The sequence below is a fragment of the Rhinolophus ferrumequinum genome, chromosome 22 (assembly GCF_004115265.2).
Source record: "Rhinolophus ferrumequinum isolate MPI-CBG mRhiFer1 chromosome 22, mRhiFer1_v1.p, whole genome shotgun sequence".
Lineage (NCBI taxonomy): Eukaryota > Metazoa > Chordata > Mammalia > Chiroptera > Rhinolophidae > Rhinolophus > Rhinolophus ferrumequinum.
This window is the reverse complement of record NC_046305.1, coordinates 45530446-45548562: the sequence shown is the minus strand read 5'-3', so window position 1 is coordinate 45548562 and position 18117 is coordinate 45530446. Positions and strand designations below refer to the sequence as shown.

The window sequence follows — 18117 nt, the reverse complement described above, 5'->3', positions numbered from 1 at the left end:
CATTTTAAGAATATGAGAACCCAAATAGATGATATTTTAATATGACTGGAATCCTTGAGCATTTAACATTTGAAGAAAATGATGTTTATGAATTCAGTAATATATATATTTGAGCATATTTTTCTAATTTTTCAATTACATAAACAATGAAATATAACTGTCTTGGAAATAACCTATCATAAAAACAAGAAATAATTCTTTTTAATTGGAAACATTGAATTTCATACTTTTAAAAATAGGCTAGAAACACCCAGACCCCTTAGAAAACTGGATGATTCCAGATCTGGGGCAGAGAATACAAGATGAGTTGAACATTTTGTCATAACAGAAAGCAAGAAAGCTATCAGGCACTATTAAGGTCAAGTCAAAAGAATTTGCCAGCCAGTTTGAAGAGGCTCTCACTGGCCAAAGACGAGACAATTTGAGTATCAGCATGGATAAAAACTGTATTGAAAAGAGACATACCAAATATGTTTAAACCATGAGTTCATAAACTTACTTTACAATAGTTTTTTTAAATCCTCATTGGTTATCTCATAATATTATATCCCAGCAACAATATTTAAAGATGAATAGGTTAAGTATAGCCCACCTTCTCTCCAAACCTTGATGGGAATAAGGCTTAATTCGCTAACAGAATCAGAATGATTAACACAACAATTAAAAATAGAGCACATTCGCAAACACGACAAACATTAAGCTTTTCATACATTTATTCCATTCATAAAAATTTGTTTAGCCTCATGCATGCTAGACACACAGAGGACACAAATATTAACAAGAAACATATCCTACGTATGTACTCAAATAAATTTTAGGTGGAAAGTACTGTAAGTGTCTACTAGGAAAATTCAGATAGTGAGCACTTCCATTTATCATAGACGATAAAGGAGAGATTTCAGTAAAGAAGTTACACCCAAGCTCAGCTTTGTGTGGTTAAGACTCAAACTTGGAGAAATGGGACATCAAGGATATTCCAGCTATAATTAGTTGTTAGTGCACAGACAATAATTTTCTCTAACAAACCAGAATGCTATCTTAATGTCACCATTTTCATGCATAAGAATGGCTCCAATAATTTCCATTACACAGAAAGAAAAAATTACCTTATGTTTTTCCATAAGGGCTACCATTTCGGCTATTTTATGTTGACATCGTAAATCAATTTCTTTCTGTAATTTTACTGCTTCATCAGCTATTACTTTTGCTTTCTCAACCTATCAAATCAATTAAAAGTGTTTCTTAAAATGCACAAAAAAATTAACTTAATTGTAGAGACCATCTGCTCTATTTATATAAAATGCAGAAATCAAACACCACAAAATTTGGAAAGCCACGTAGAAAATGCATTACTGTTTTGGTTTATTTTAGGGTACTCTATCAAGTAAGATGACAGTATAACACTATAATGATCATTTAATCTTTTCAAAATAACTATATATCAGTTAATACTCAAATACTTAGAATAACAAGGATACTTTCAGCTTCTATAAGAAACTAACTGTCCCTATCACGAATTTATTAAATCTTAAAAAAATCATAATTTAAAAATTAATAACTATTTTTCTCTTAAAATATTAACAAACAAAAATAGAGTTTAGTATAACAAATTTTCAAATATATTTAGTTTCTCCTACCTCTCCCAAAAGATTTTCTTCTAGTACCTTTTTGTCCTCAATTTCTTTTTGATAGCTGTCAGTCATTTCTTTACATTTTTGTTTGGCACCTTGTAGTTCTAACTCTAATTTACTGACCTTTGTGTAAAGAAAAAAACATGAACATTAGCAAATGCTGTGGATTTTCTGAAAATATTCTGTATTCATTTTGTGATTTTGTGAACCTTGAAAGATTACTTATACATGTTTGGATCATTTTCCTTACATTTTTCATATGGTCAGATGTACTTATTTTTCACAAAATCTATCTTTCCCCTAAAATACATATTTAGACTTAACAAGTAATGTTTTAAAAAGCAGCTATATTTTAATTTTTATGAATTCCTTAACAATATTTAAATCATTCAGTCTCTGTTCAGTATGTTTTATTATAATAAGTAACTTCCATTTGGACAGAACACCCATGTGATTAAAAAAAAAAGGCTTATTTCTTTTTTAAAAAAAAATCTTTATTGAGGTATAACTAATAAACAAAAAACTGCACATATTTAATTTATACAATTTGATGAGTTTGGACATATGCTTAATACACTCATGAAATCATCACCACAACCAAGGTAATAGACATATCCATCACCTCCAAAAGTTTCCTTTTGTCCCTTTGTTTTCTGTCATTAGAACACTTAACGTGAGAGGTACCCTCTTAATAAAACTTTATGAGCACAATCCATTATTGCTGACTACAGGTTCTATGCTGCACAGATCTCTAGAACTAATTTATCTCACATAACTAAAACCTTACACAAATGAGGAACAACTCCCCATTTCTCCTTCCCCCCAACCCCTGGTCATCACCATTGTTATCTTTACTTCTATGAGTTTGACTATTTTAAGTACCTCATATATATGGAATCATGCAGTATTTTCCCTTTTGTGACTGGTTTTTGCTGTTGAGTTAGAAGTGTTCTTTATATATTCTAGATATTGGATCATTACCAAATATATGATTTGTGAATATTTTCTCCCATTCTGTGGGTTGTCTTCTTACTCTCTTGGTAGTGTCTTTCAATCAAGATAGTGAAAAGATTTCAATGCAATCTCTACCAAAATCCTAACTGCTTTTTTTTTTATCAGAAATGGAGAAGCTGTCTCAAAAAGACAAATAATATATTTTTCTACTTATATGAGGTACCTAGAGTAGTCAACTTCATATGCCAGAGAATGGTGGTTGCCAGGGACTGTGAGAAGGAGAGAATGGGGAGTTGTTTAATGGGTATAGAATTTCAGTATTACTACTAGATGAAGAGAGTCCGGGGAATTGGTTACACAACAATGTAAAGGAACTATATAGTTAAAAAAAGGTTAAGATGTTATGTGCATTTTACCACAATAAAAAATTTAAAAAGACTTGAACAGACACTTCAAAAAGGAAATGTACAAATGACTAGCTCGTGAAAATCTGTTCAACACTATTATAAGAAATGAAAAATAAAACCACAATGGGACATCACTATACCTATAAGCAAGACCAGCGACATAATTTGCAGGGCTCAATGCAAAATGAAAAGAGGGGAGACACCTAGTTGAAAAATTATTAAAAATTTCAAGATAACAACAGAGCAAGGAAGTTACATGACTACACAGGTCTCATGCCCATGAAGCTGGGCTCTGCCCACAACAATGACTGAAATTAAAAAGACTGAGAACACCAGATGTGAGTGAGGATATGGACAAACCAAACCTCTCATACATTGCTATGAGAAGTGTAAAATCACTTTGGAAAATGATCTGGTTGTTTCTTATAAAACTAAACATATGTCTACTCTATGACCCAGCAATTCTTTTCCTAGATATTTACTTAAGAGAAATAAAAATATATCCATTAGAAGTATTTATTGTAAAGGAATGTTCATAGCAGCTTTATTCTTAATGATTAAAAAAAAAAACTGGAAACAATTCAAATGTCCATTAACAGGAGACAAGGTAAACAAATTAGTTCTATTTATACAATGGAATATGACTCAGCCGTAAAAAAGGTTTATTGATACCTATAGGAACATGGATGAATCTCAGAATATGCTGAGCAAAATAACCCATATAACAAAAGAATGTATTTGACATGATTACATTTAAATGAAGTTTTAAAATAGATAAACCAATATATAGAGACAAAAAAAGAACACTGGTTGTCTCTGGGGAACAGGTTTTAGACTGCAAAAGGACACAAGGAGAACAAAATGTGGTACAGATATAGAATGGAATATTACTTGGCTGTAAGTAAAGATGAAATACTGCCATTTGAAACAACATGGATGATCTTGAGAATGTCATGCTAAGCAAAATAAGTTAGACAGATAAAGTTGAAAACCGTATCATTTCACTCATGTGAGATATAAAGATGAAAGCAACAAATGAACAATGTAAACAAACAATCAAAAACTCATAGACACAGACAACAGTTTAGTGGTTACCAGAGGATAAGGAGGGAGGAGAGGTGGTATAAGAGGGTAAAGGGGGTCAAATATATGGTGATGGAAAGAGAACTGACTCTGGGTGAATGCACAATGCAATATGTAGATGATGTATTATACAGAATTGCACACTTGAAACATATAATTTTATTAACCAATGTCACCCCAATAAATTTAATAAAAAATTTTAAAAAGGACAAGAGAAAACTTTCTGGGATGATGGAAATGATCCTATATCTTTATTGTTGTTACATGGTTGTAAAAACATTTATCAAAGCCCATCAAACTGTATACTTAAAATCATGCATCTTATTATATGTAAACTGTATCTCAAGGAATTGCGAATAAGATGACAAACCAAATATAACCTTGACCATCATGAGTTTACACTCCAGGATTTTAATTTGTTTTCTACAAAGCCAATGGTTCTCAAACCCCTTGTGCAGCAGCATAGCCATATGGTGTTTTTAAAATGCAGATTCCAAGGCTCCATCCCAAACCTACTCAACCTCAATTTTCAATATATGAGTAAGGAGTATGAATACATACACACACACACACACACACACACACACACACACACACTTTTAAGCTGCTTAGATGATTTTAACACAGCTAAGTCACAAATGAGCATCTATTACAATTAAAAGGGTTGATTCCCACAACCTTAAAGATGATGTTAGAAAACAACTGCTACAATATAAAGGGTATAAAATTGCTAATTTCTCCTCTATTTACTTGTATTTTAAAAATAAAGATTCCAAATACCTTAATCTCATAAACATTCAGTTGCTTGCTTTCTGCTATACCCTTTTTCTTTAAGGCCTTATTCTGTTAAAAGTTAAAAATAAAGAATTATGTTTAGTACCAAAGTGATTCAAATTCGTACTGCCACCTGAATTAGACTGAAATTACTAAAAGAAAGGAAAACATTATTCTCTAAAACTGCAGTGAAAAAAACATTTTTTAATAGCTTGATATTGAAAATCAATACATACCTTCTGTTGGAGTTCTTCGATATGTTTGCTTTTATTTTCAACTTGTTTCCTTAAATTGTTACACTAAAAAAAAAAATAAGAAATTTTCATTATTTTATTCAATATTCCATTCAAAATAAGTAATTTCAAACTAAAAAAAATATTACATAAAATAACAGAGGTCACTTCAAAAATCATGTTATTAAATACTCCAGTAATGTCTAAATTTATGTGAACAAGTACAAATTTTAATAAAGATTATCTTAATACAAATGTGAAATTCTTAATTCTTAAAGAACATATGAATTCAACTACTTTAAAAACAAAGTGCTATACACACATGCACACACACACACACACACACACGGGATGCCAATAAAATGTACATACATTTTAAGAAGGGAAAAGACTATTAAAATTACACTGATGGTAACCCCTTTGAGCACTTCTTGTAATTGCAGAAGTCAAACGTGACTTGTAGTCATCTTTTGTTATTGGTACATATTGAGTATTACAATTTTAATACAGTTTTTTCCTTTCTTAAATTGTGTATACATTTTTTTGGCCCTGTGTGTGTATGATAAATGTACTAAAATGATAATGACATCAGAAATACCAGTATTAAATGTCATTTTGACTGCCCCATCTCATTCTTCCCTCTTTCTGAATAAGCTAATGAAAATTAAAGTAACTTAAATCTTCAATCCTTTTAATTTAAATAATCTCAAAACTTAGGACTAATTAAGATAAACATATTTTGTGAAATGCTCACAAAATTCATGAAAAAGTTTTCAACTATAACAGTTCATTTTTAAGTAAAATAATTCTTGTGCATAAAAACTAATTTTATTCACCAAACTTCTGGATATAAAAAAATTGGTTATTATAGAGGTCAGAACTTCAGAAAGTGAATTATACTTTCCAGAGGACTACTCACTATATAGAACGTCAAGTTTAGGACCAGTGTGTGGTGAGGTACAGAGAAGGAAGAAGAGAATTGGGCTGAGCAGCCCACATAAAGAAATTCTTTCACATAAAGAAAGCAGAAATTTTTCTGCAGCTCTCTTGAGAGATGGGAGAGATGTCTAAGAATGACTTTTCAAAGCATCTTCCACTCTTAAAGATACCCACAACAAATGCAGCTGCTGAAAGTATAAAATTTGGGGAGAGGGAAGAGATAGTTAAAGGAGAGTTTAATGAAACTTTGCTCTTTGAAACATTGTGCAAAACTCCTGAACCCACAGCTTCTTCAAAGAAACCAACACTAAAAACTATATTGTTTCCTCAAAGCCTTCAAAAGGCAATTAAGTTTCTTTGTATAAAAGCTGTTAAAAGTGTAAAGACTCACCCTAAATAATCTAGTCATCCATATATTGCTATAAAGTCTCTAATCCCAAACATTTTTACAATTTGACAGTACCTTGTTTTCTAATATCTTCACTAGTTTATCTTTTCTCAAAACTTCACCTTCAAAGCTTCGAGCCTAAAAAATATTATTTGACATGAGATTGTTAACAGAATTACTATTTTCTTCTACAAGTATCTTTTAGAAATGGAATTATAAAGCTCAGTTTTATGTTTCTACCAAAACAGTTACCAGTTTCCCAGTTTATTTCAGTATCCTTTAAAAAAAATTGTCTTTGTGTTAATGTTTATATATTAATGTTTGTCATTCGTATCTTAACCCAGTATCACTTTGCAATATTTTACCAGCTTTCCCAATTTACCTTGAATTTTTAAAAACTGTCTTGTATATAAATGTTTATAATCTTTCACAAACATGTATTAATCTGAACCTTGTAACAACCCAATAATAAAAGAAAGGATAGGTATTATCTCCATTTTAGAGATGAGGAAATGCAATGAATTTCAATGTCAGACAAAATATCTGAGAAATGTTTGAAATGGATTCTTTCTAGAAAACTGTTTCAATAGGTAAAGTGAAATCTAACAATGGAAAGTTTAAATATACTAGCAACTTGCCTTTTTTTTTTTCTTATTTCATCACCAATATATTTACATTCTTAGTGGAGGATTTTTATTTTATATTAAACATCAAATTCACATTTTTCCCATCACAAACAATAAGATTAATGTTTTGAAGCGGCCTCTGATATTAATTTTAAAATAGTAAATTACATACTAAGTCTTGAGAAAATTAAATTCATTTTTCCTGGTTGAATTTAATTAATAAATATGAAACTGAAAGAAAAAATTGCTTTTTGAAAGGAAAAAATTTGGCATAGTCTAAAGAATGTTAGAAGGCCAGCTCTACTACTTCTTAGTCATGTAACCTTTCAAAGTTGTTTACCCTTTGGAGGTTCGATTATTTCATAAAATGAGAACGAAAATGATTTCCAGTTAAATAAGATAACATATATAAAGAACCTAGAATGTTCTAGGTTCATTGTAAGCCCTTAAAAATATTATCTCATCTCATCCTTGAACTAATTCAAGTTCCTAATGTGTAAATATAATTATGACACTCCTCAGATCAAAACTCGTCAATAACCACAAACTCCTAAATATAGCTTATGAGGCCTAAGTGATCTACCCTCATCTCTCCCCAATCTCATCTTTTCCTACTCTTTCCACTATCACCACTATCTTAAACTCCACTACTATCTTAAAAGCCAAGATGAACTTTTTATAGTTGCTTAAATATGACAGGTTCTGTCATACTTCTGAGCTATCTCAAACTTTGTATATAATGTGTCTGTGTCTGTGTTGTGTAACCTGGAATACTCTTCTTCTCCCTGATATATTTGTGTCCATTCCTCTGCCCTCACTAATTCTTCTGTTAATCTAAGGTTTCAAACTAAATGTCACTTCTTCTAGGAAGCTTGTCCTAACTCAACTTTGGATTAGATGGCCCTTCTATGGTCTCCCATCAGCATTTATATAGAGGATCTGTGTTTTGGTCTGGCCACAATCCTTTCCTGCAAAGACTCCTTTAGTGTAAATTCCACAGTAGTCCTGCTCAGTCCATGTAGTAGTTTGATGGAGGCTGATCTGTCTCCAGAAGTGGACACACAGCTCAGGCTTAACCAGATTACTTACTATATCCCCTAACCACAATACTGGCTCAGAAATAAGTAAACTAAACTAGGCCAGGGTCCACTCCAAAACTTTTTTTCAGGGCTTTCAAAACTATTTTTTTATAGCCTTTCAACTGATTCCACTTCTCCCAGTTCCATACTTAAAAATTTAAAATGTCACTTTCCTAATAAAAAAATCTTAATTGCATCACCACGGTCTACCAAAACAAATAAAATCCAAACTCAGTACCCAGAACAGTGTCAGGCACATAGTAAGTAGTCAATAATATTTGTTGAATGAATGAAAAACACAGTGAAGGTCTTTATAATCTAGCTTGACCTATTTTGGCACAATTTTTTCCCACTCTGTATGTTACATACTATAATCATGTCACAAAATTTGTACTATTCCACTTTCATGATATTCTTCCGTAAAAACCTTCTTCCTATCCCAACTTTTAAAACCAAATCCACCAAAGCGCAACCCAAACTTATTACTCAATTTATCAATATATTCTATATTACTAAACATGAACCTTTTGTTTAGCCTAAAAAGTAAATCAATAATAAATATTAAACATTTATAAAAGAAATTTAGAATTGCCACTATTTCTTCTAGATACATATCATATAAGCAAAATAACCAAACTTTGCCTATATTTTAAAGATCAACAGCCTACAATAATCCCTAGATTACTACTTATACAAGAGTATACATCACTTTATTTTTTTTAGACACATGGTGTTGCTTTATGATTTGAAATTTTGTGATATGATCTATTATTAAATATAACGTACATTTTCTTCACTCTTGTTCAATTTGCATTCAACTTCATCTTCTTTCTGCTTTAGTTCTTCTCTCACAGATTCCAGTTCATTCCTTAAGGGAAATGAAAGAGTGACATTGTGATAAAATTTATATTTTCGTTTTATTCCCTTTCTGGATTTCTAAAATAGTTGACTATTATTTTTTGTTGGTTCGTTTATTTTCATTTTGTTTGGGAATTTTCATGCATTCATACAAATATGCACTCTTCATTCCTACCTTTAAGTTAATTTATACAATCACCTGAAACTAACATAAAGTAATATAGAATGTCAACTGTTATTGAAAATAAAAACAATAAAAATAAAATAAAACTCACAAAAAACTTATACATTTATTTTGAAATTATCTGGACCTTATCGTCATTTTTCCATTTAAAAAACTCCTGGAAAGAAATATTTGTTTCTTATTTAAGTCAAGGTTTTGCTTTATTGTTTTGTTACTCATAAATCAGTCATCATTCTAAGACAGTCATAATTTTATAATAGAGACACAAACACAAGTGATTTTAATAGAAAACTACATGCCTGAGATATTTGCACATACATATACCTTTATATATGTAATAGAGTATCTCTGGAAACATACACAAGAAACAGTGATACCTCTGGGGAGGGAAATAGATAGTAGGAAGACAAAGGGCAAGAAACATAAGTTTTCTTTCCTCATGTGTTCCTTTATCCCTTTGAACTTTGTACCATAAGTATATATCAACCTTTCAAAAAATTTTAAGGAGGTTGGGAGAAGATGAAGTCGGTAAAAGAGAACCAATATATGGTAACAGAAGGAAACTAGATTTTGGGTGGTGAGCACGCAATATACAGATGTGATGTAATGATGTACACTTGAAATTTATATAATGTTATTAACCAATGTTACCCCAATAAATTAAAAAAATTTTTAATTAAAAATCTGTGTGTTACACCTGAAAACAGCGGAGCTTTGTCTCGGATGGACACTTGAAGTTTTTCTAGCTGTACTCTCTCTTATTACCACTAATATGTTTCTGGGTCTAACCTGTATGCATGGAATAGTACTCAATTGTGTGGAATAACTGGCCTTGTGCAAACTGAACCCAGGGTATTTATTCTTAACTGAGTATTAAATCTTTAACTAGTATATTTTTATAGCATATTCTTACTTTTCCTAAAAATATTTATATTTAGAGTTTTATATGTTCACAGAGTAGGTAAGTATACAAAAAGATATTATCCCAATAATTTGTGTTCTCTTAAATAAAAAGCAGCCTCTACCTAAAATATGTCTCACTTTTTATCCCCAAAATGTACAGTGGTTTAATCACAGAGATTCAATCTATACATAACAGCTACTTCTGAAGAAGAAAATTGAGCAAAAAGAACAAAAGCCATCATTAGAAGTATAATAAAAGATGACTTTCCAAATCTGCAAAACAGTTAAGTTATGTGCCAGGCACTGTGTTCAGTACTTTATTAACATTAACTCACATAATAAACAAACCTAGGAGGGAGGTATATTAGGTTTAAAGGAGATCTCAAATAATTTAAAATACCAATTAGTTTTAATGACCACGTTCTTTAACCAAATATAAAAAATCAAAACTTAATACTTCAGAATATAAGTACAAGCAAGAATCCCTACATGTTTGGGAATGATCTAAATACTAACAGATTATTTAAAAAATAATAAACATGAAAACAATGCATATCAATAACCAGGTCACAGATCCACAGTTGTGTTAAGGAGGGGGGTTATCACTTTGTGAGGGGCGTAAATGTCTATTACATTGTTTTGTACATCTGAAACCAATAAAAAAAAAAAAGAAGTAAACTGATCTCTTGAAATATTTTTATTGTTTGAAAAAGAAAAAGATAAAATTTTAAAAAGAACTAAAGTTAAGATCAATATTTGATTTCAGGCAGGCAAAAAATGTCTAAGTATAACCAATGAGAAAAATGAGAAAAATTACAAAAGGAAGGACAACTAGATTTAATACAAAAATCAAAAAACTTTGGTATGACAAAAAAATTACCCAAAGTAAAAGAAAAACAACAGGTTGGGGAAAATCTGTGCTGTAAATAAAACAAGAGAAAGGATTAATATACTTTAATTAAAATTAACTAAAAATATATTTAGTGAAAGCTTAACTAAATTAGTAAAAAAATCAAGATCTCAAAATATGAGTGGGCAACAGGTATAAGTAATTTTAGAAAGAATTCTAGCAAACATGAAAAATTCTAAAGCTTTCCCCAAAAAATGAAAATTACAAATCACAAAAACAGTGTTTTTATCTGTTATAATATCAAATAAATTAATAATAATACTCAAAATCAATTAAAACATTTTGGAATCAGCATTTTCATACAACATTGGATATGACTAGTGTACTTTCTTAATTAGATAAATATTAAGTATTAGAAAGTTTATGATGCTTTAGAATTAATTTTTGCCTAATCTCACTATTTCAACACTAAGTGTAAATTAGACATTATTACAAAACTTCATTTTTAAACAGGATTCCAAAGCAGTAATTTAAGTCTAATTTTTTACTTTATATTATATTCAACATAAAATAAATCTAAATTAACTTTAACAAGTTAATAGAAAAGAAATGCTAAATTCTTTGCCAGACAAAAAGGCTAACTCATTAGTCTTACCTTAACTGTGTTTCTGTTTCTTCCAGATTTTCTATTTGTTTTAACATCCTTTCTTCTTCCTTTTTGTGGTTCTAAAGAAATAATCGATGTTGTTTATATTATTTTGTTTCAACAAAAATAAAATCGAAACTAATATTTAAGACCTTTATCTGTCACCATAAAATACATTAAGTTATATATATATTAAAAGAATGAGCTATTTAACTTGCATAGTTCCATACTACTTTTCTAGTCTTTAATTATTCTCCTAACAATCTCTATACAGCAGCTAACAAAACAAGTCTTACTTGCTGTTTCCAGTGATACTTTAGACTTGTATCTTTTGTTTATATTGTTGTGGCTTCAAGGAATGCTTTTTCACTCATTGTTACCTACTGAACTCACAATTATTCATCTTTTAAGGCTAAAATCAATGGTATATTCTCTCTGAAGACTTCTACCTAGGCAGAATTGATCCTGTGAACTCAGATAACAACATTTTGTTCCGAAAACAACACATATACTATTTTAAGTTATTTGAACATTTATTTTTTTTCTACTGAGTTATAAGTGCCTAAAGAGGAAGGATGGTATTTTATTCATCATTGTATTCTCCACTATATGATTTACTTAATGAATACTTGTTGAATGAATACTATATAAAAATCTTGATGCTTAAAATTAACATTATCAATGGGTAGCATCTATATTCTGTTGCCCATTATCACCATCTAAGATCAATGTGTATTATTTTTCTTCTAAAACAAAGTTATCAGCTCTAACATAATCAGACTTTCAAAGCTAAAACAATCTTTTAGAAGTCATCTATTCTAACCCCCTAATTTTACAGGTAAGAAAACTAAGTCGCTGGTATTTTCTTTTTCAACTCACATTAATATCTTCCTGCTGCTTCTTGAGTTCTAGGGCCATCTGACTTGTTTCTTGTGCTAGTTCTTTGTTCTCCAGAGACAGCCTGTTGCAGCTTGCAGTTAGTTCAATGTTCTTAAGCCTGTTTTTTAAAAACATGTCATATAGCATCCTGAGTAAACTGCTTATTTCTTATTTTTATCTAGAGCTAAGAAACAACCAAAAAGGAAAAATCATGCTCACTACTAGACTGGCTCAACTTGAGTTACTTCATATGCAATTACATGATACGAAATTTAATTCAAAATAATATTAGGGGAAAGGGATGAAGAATGGGGGTATAAATGAAGTAAGATTGCCATTAGTTAATAATTTCTTAAACTGGGTGGTTAAGTACATGCTAGTTCATTACATTATTCCCTCTATTTTGTACACATTTGAAATTTTTCTATAATAAATTTTTGAAGAGGTCATGTATTTCCTTGCATATTCTCCACACCTTATCCCACATACTCCTCCACAAATTTTGAAGGGTATATTATTTTCTTCATATAATTTTTTTCTCTCTAATAGACTGCCTCTTAGATACGGTCTCAAACTTCTGATGCTTTGATTAAAGTAGTACAGAAGGCTGAACTGTTTTTAATTAAAATAAAGAAAACTAGGTTTAATCTTTGCGCAGACACAAACTGCTCTTAACAAGGTCTCAAATGCTCTACACTGGAAGAGAGATTACTACTGTTATTGGCTGCAACTGGGATCAATTTTAAATGAAGGACGGGGAATGGGTGGCTCTGTGGGATGATTTCGGAGCACCCGTTACCTCCTACTTTACTAACACTGGAAAGTCATCAAAAGGTAGATGAAAGTTTTCATTAAAAAATTAAAGGTTGAAAAAGCAAATACACCAAGGATAACAAATTTATACTAAAGTATAAATAACTAATCAGTCTATTCATTAAAAGGGATTTTGGTTAATAGAGGAATTTTACCCCGAGCCCCTAAAAAAGTACTGTTAAAAAGCAGGGAATGGGAGCTGAAAGGGAAGAAGCAAGATGCTGAGTAAACTGCTTATTTCTCATTTTTATTTAGGCTGAGAAGCAACTAAAACGGAAAAACCATGCTCAAGCACTAGGTTGGCTACTTGAGTTTACTTCTCTCTAAGTGATAACACAGTAATTATTTTCTCCCCCTTTCTCTCGAAATTAAACTTACTGAGTAGATGAATCATTAAATATTTTATTTGGACAATACAAGGAACGAATTTGTATTTTGTCATTTCATCAATACAAATCTATGCAATAACTTAGCAAAACAACCAAAACAACTGGTTACAATTGCAAATAATTATTTTCATGAGAAACCAAATATCTCCAAGAAAAATAATATATTGATCTAAAGCAGTTTTCAACTTCATGATGTTCTCTTTTTATGTCAATGATATATACTTCCATTAGAATGAAACTGATAAATTATTTTGATCTTTAGGAATAAAACACAACTTTAAGCCCATTCAAATATTGAACATAGGGCCGGCCCGGTGGCTCAGGCGGTTGGAGCTCCATGCTCCTAACTCCGAAGGCTGCCGGTTCGATTCCCACATGGGCCACTGGGCTCTCAACCACAAGGTTGCCAGTTCAATTCCTCGGGTCCCGCAAGGGATGGTGGGCTCCGCCCCCTGCAACTAAGATTGAACACGGCACCTTGAGCTGAGCTGCCGCTGAGCTCCCGGATGGCTCAGTTGGTTGGAGTGCATCCTCTCAACCACAAGGTTGCCAGTTCAACTCCTGCAAGGGAAGGTGGGCTGTGCACCCCCTGCAACTAGCAATGGCAACTGGACCTGGAGCTGAGCTGCGCCCGACACAGCTAGGACTGAAAGGACAACAACTTGAGGCTGGGCGGCACCCTCCACAACTAAGATTGAAAGGACAACAACTTGACTTGGAAAACAGGCCTGGAAGTACACACTGTTCCCCAATAAAGTCCTGTTCCCCTTCCCCAATAAAATAAAATAAAATAAAATAAAATAAAATAAAATATAAAATAAAATAAAATAAAATAAAAAAACCCAGCTGGATTTAAAAAAAAAAATTGAACATAATTTACTAATTTATTATTAACTATCATAAAGCTTAGGAATTGAATACATAAGCTTTTTTATGATAGGTAGAAAACATACTTTTCATTTTCAAGCTCAGTTTTCAGCTCTTCAACCTGTTTTGAATACTGTTGTTCACTTGTCGCAATGGCAGTTAACTGTATTTCCAAATCATGTATTTTTTTCTGGAAAATAAACATGTATAACCACAGCAAATGTTTTTACAATTTTCTCACTTAAAAATCTTGGTTACTCTATGTAATTAAATCAGATATTTGGCAAAAATTTAATACGAATACGTCAAATTTTGAAATTTAAGTTGATTTAATCCCATAACCATTATAATTTTAAAATGAACAATGACAAATGCAATATAAGTAAATTCTATCTTGATATTCTGAAGCTCAACCCATAAAATTGTATTTATATATTATAAAATATTTTATCACTTATGCTACCAAGTAATTAACTTCAATTAAAATGTTATATTATTAAGAATATATTAACTAATAAAATCAGGTAGTATCTTAAAAACTAAGCTGTTCTTACTATAATAAAAAGACAGTTACAACAGAATACTATTATGGACTGAAAACGTACTTTTTCAAATAAAAAAATTCTAAAATTATAACACGAGCACTATAAAAACTATTGTAAACTAAGAACTTAATGAAGGCTAACTTTTCAATGTATCAATTAAGAAATACTCAAGACCTTAAGAAATGTAATTGTTATAAGCCATGGCATTATGCACATACTATTGATATTTTAAATGCTGACCTTCTCTCCAACATTATATATAATGTGGAGGTTCTCTAGGTATGTTTTATATCAATCATTAGCATATTAAATGTAGCAGGAACACACTTTTTAAAGGAATTTTGTGAAGAAATCTTTCACAAAGCTAATAGCTATAACAATCTATTCTGTAAATCTGTACTCTACTAACAAAATACATGAAAGAAAAATGTATCCTTTTCAAACAAACCTCTCTAGTTTGGAGAAGACCAGTTAGTTCTTGTTCTGTTCCTTTTAATTCTTCAGCAATCTTCTCAAATTGTTTCTTTTCATCTAAAAGCTTTTGGTTTTCTGCCTATTTAAGGACATTAACAAATCATAACAACCAAAGCACACAACATATTCAAAACAATCAAACTGCCTAAATAAAGTTGAAGAGAAAATTATGAGTTTCTCTTTGGCTAAAATTTTTTTAAAAAAGAAAACAAGTCATTATAAAGTAAAATTTAAAACTAAATATGATGATCGAGGATTTAATGGACAGAGCCCCGAAGTTTTTTTATATAAAAAAAATCATACAGGCCACTGAAATCAAACCTTAACTTATGCATAAATCACTCCAATTTATTAGCATGCATTAGTCACTCAATCTTCTATCTATCCTGCTCATCCTTATGTTAACAAAAATGTGCTTCCCTGTAACTTTATGCAATAATCATTGTTCTGCCTTCTTTAATCACATAGAAGTCTAATTCCTTTTTCATATGATAAGTGATAAATATTTGAAGAGAGTTATCACTCCTTAACTTTTAACTATTCTAAAATCCTTAACTCTTATTATCATTCTTCCTATGAAATAGTTTTAAATTACCTCATACCATCAGGATGGGCTCACTTTGTCAATATACCATCTTAAATAAGGTGCCAAGATTTAAATTCAATGTTCTAGACAACCAAGGGTCAGCAAACACAGCCCAGAGGCTAAATTCAGCCACTGCCTGTTTTTAACAAAGCTTTATTGTAATATAGCCAAACTATTTGTTTGTGTATGGTCTATGCCTATTTTGCCTTGTAACAGCAAAGGTGAATACAGTTGCAACAGAGACCACATGGCTCAAAAAGTATACAATTTTACTACAAGGATAACAGGGAATGCTACAAACAACTCTATGCACAGCAAGCTGACAACTTCAGTGAAATGGATTAATTCCTTAAAAACCACAAACTACCAAAATCACCCAAGACAAAACAGATAATCTGAATAGCTCTATAACAATGAAAGAAATTAAGTTCATAGTTTACAATCTTGCCAAAAAGGTATTTCTAGGTCTCGATGACTTCACTGGAGCATTCTACCAAACATTTAAAAAAGAAATAACACTAATTCTACACAATCTCTTCCAGACAATAGAAAGACATGTTTCCCAACTCATTGTATGAGGCCAGCATTAGCCTGATTCCAAAACCAGACAAAAACAATCCAAGTAAAGAAAACTACAGCACGAATAGTTCTCATGAATACAAAAACAAAAATGCTCAACAAAATATTAAAATAAATTCAACAATATAGAAAGATTAATACACCACACAAAGTGGGGTATATCCCAGAATGCAAGGCTGGTTCAGTATCTGAAAATCAATCAAGGTAATACACCATATTAATAGTATAAAGAAGAAAAACCACATAATCATTTTAAGTGACAAAGAAAAAGCATCTTACACCTGAAACTAATGTAATAAAAGTATATAGATCATGTATTACAGAATTGTACACCTGAAACCTATGTAACTTTACTAATTGTCACCCCAATAAACTTTAAGAAAAAAAGTATTAAAAAAAACATCTGACAAAATTTACCATAAATTTATAATAAAAAGTCTCAACAAACTAGGAATAGAAGTGAACTTCTACAAAATAACTGCAACTAACATATTTAATGGTGAAACGACTGAACGTTTTTCCCTTAAGAACAGGTTTTGTACATCAAAGTAATGTACATGCTCATTACTCCTACTCAACATTATACTAGAAGTCTAGGCCAGTGAGTTAGACAAGAAAAAAATAAATATAACTGTCCCTATTTGTAGACAAAATGATTGTCTACAGAAAATTACAAAAAATTTGAAGGAAAAAACTCCTAGAACTAATAAGTGAATTTAAATTTAGCAAGATTGCAGATACAGGTCAATGCATACAGCAATCATATTCCCATCTACTAGTGATGTACAACTGGAAAAATATTCTAAAATACTACTTAAAATACCTTCAAGAAAAGAAATATTTAGGTATAAATATAACATAACATGTACAGGATCTGTACATTGAAAACTTAAAAATGCTAATAAAAGAATCAATCGACATCTATATAAATGGAGATAGATACCATGTTCATATATTAAAAGACTCAACATAGTAAAGATATCAATTCAACCCAGCTTGACGTATAGATTTCACACAACTCCAATCAAAATTCCAGTAGGATTTTCTTAGATACAGACAAGCTGATTCTAACATTTACATGGAAAAGTAAAGGAACTAGAATACCTAAAACAATTTTGAAAAAGAATAATAAAGCTGGACCTCCGTGGCGGGGGTCACGAGCACAGACGCCTGAGTGGAGGAGGTGGAGGCACTGTCGCCGCTGCCGCCGCCGCTGCCACCCAGTATGGCTGCTCTACACGCAGACCACCCGCGGCTCCTGCGCGTGTCACCATCTCAGTTGCCCAGGTAGGGTAGAGGGAGACACTCTGCTGGCATCAGGCAAACAGGATCACAAAAACTCACTCTTCCAATGAAATATTCCTTCATCAAGCAGAAATCGACTGAAATGAATGGTGGCAACGAGGCGGACTTCTTGAGTTCTCCTCTGG

General features: G+C 31.3%; 1 protein-coding gene across 1 annotated transcript in view; it reads right to left on the bottom strand.

Moving 5' to 3' along the window:
• The window catches only part of SYCP1 (synaptonemal complex protein 1), an 80508-nt gene that overhangs the window by 23193 nt on the left and 39198 nt on the right, over window positions 1-18117 (bottom strand). The window contains 9 exon segments of the mRNA XM_033093272.1: window positions 1107-1217; window positions 1638-1754; window positions 4856-4918; window positions 5086-5148; window positions 8901-8982; window positions 11565-11635; window positions 12435-12552; window positions 14590-14693; window positions 15497-15601. Of these exon segments, the coding sequence (XP_032949163.1) occupies window positions 1107-1217; window positions 1638-1754; window positions 4856-4918; window positions 5086-5148; window positions 8901-8982; window positions 11565-11635; window positions 12435-12552; window positions 14590-14693; window positions 15497-15601 (834 nt within the window).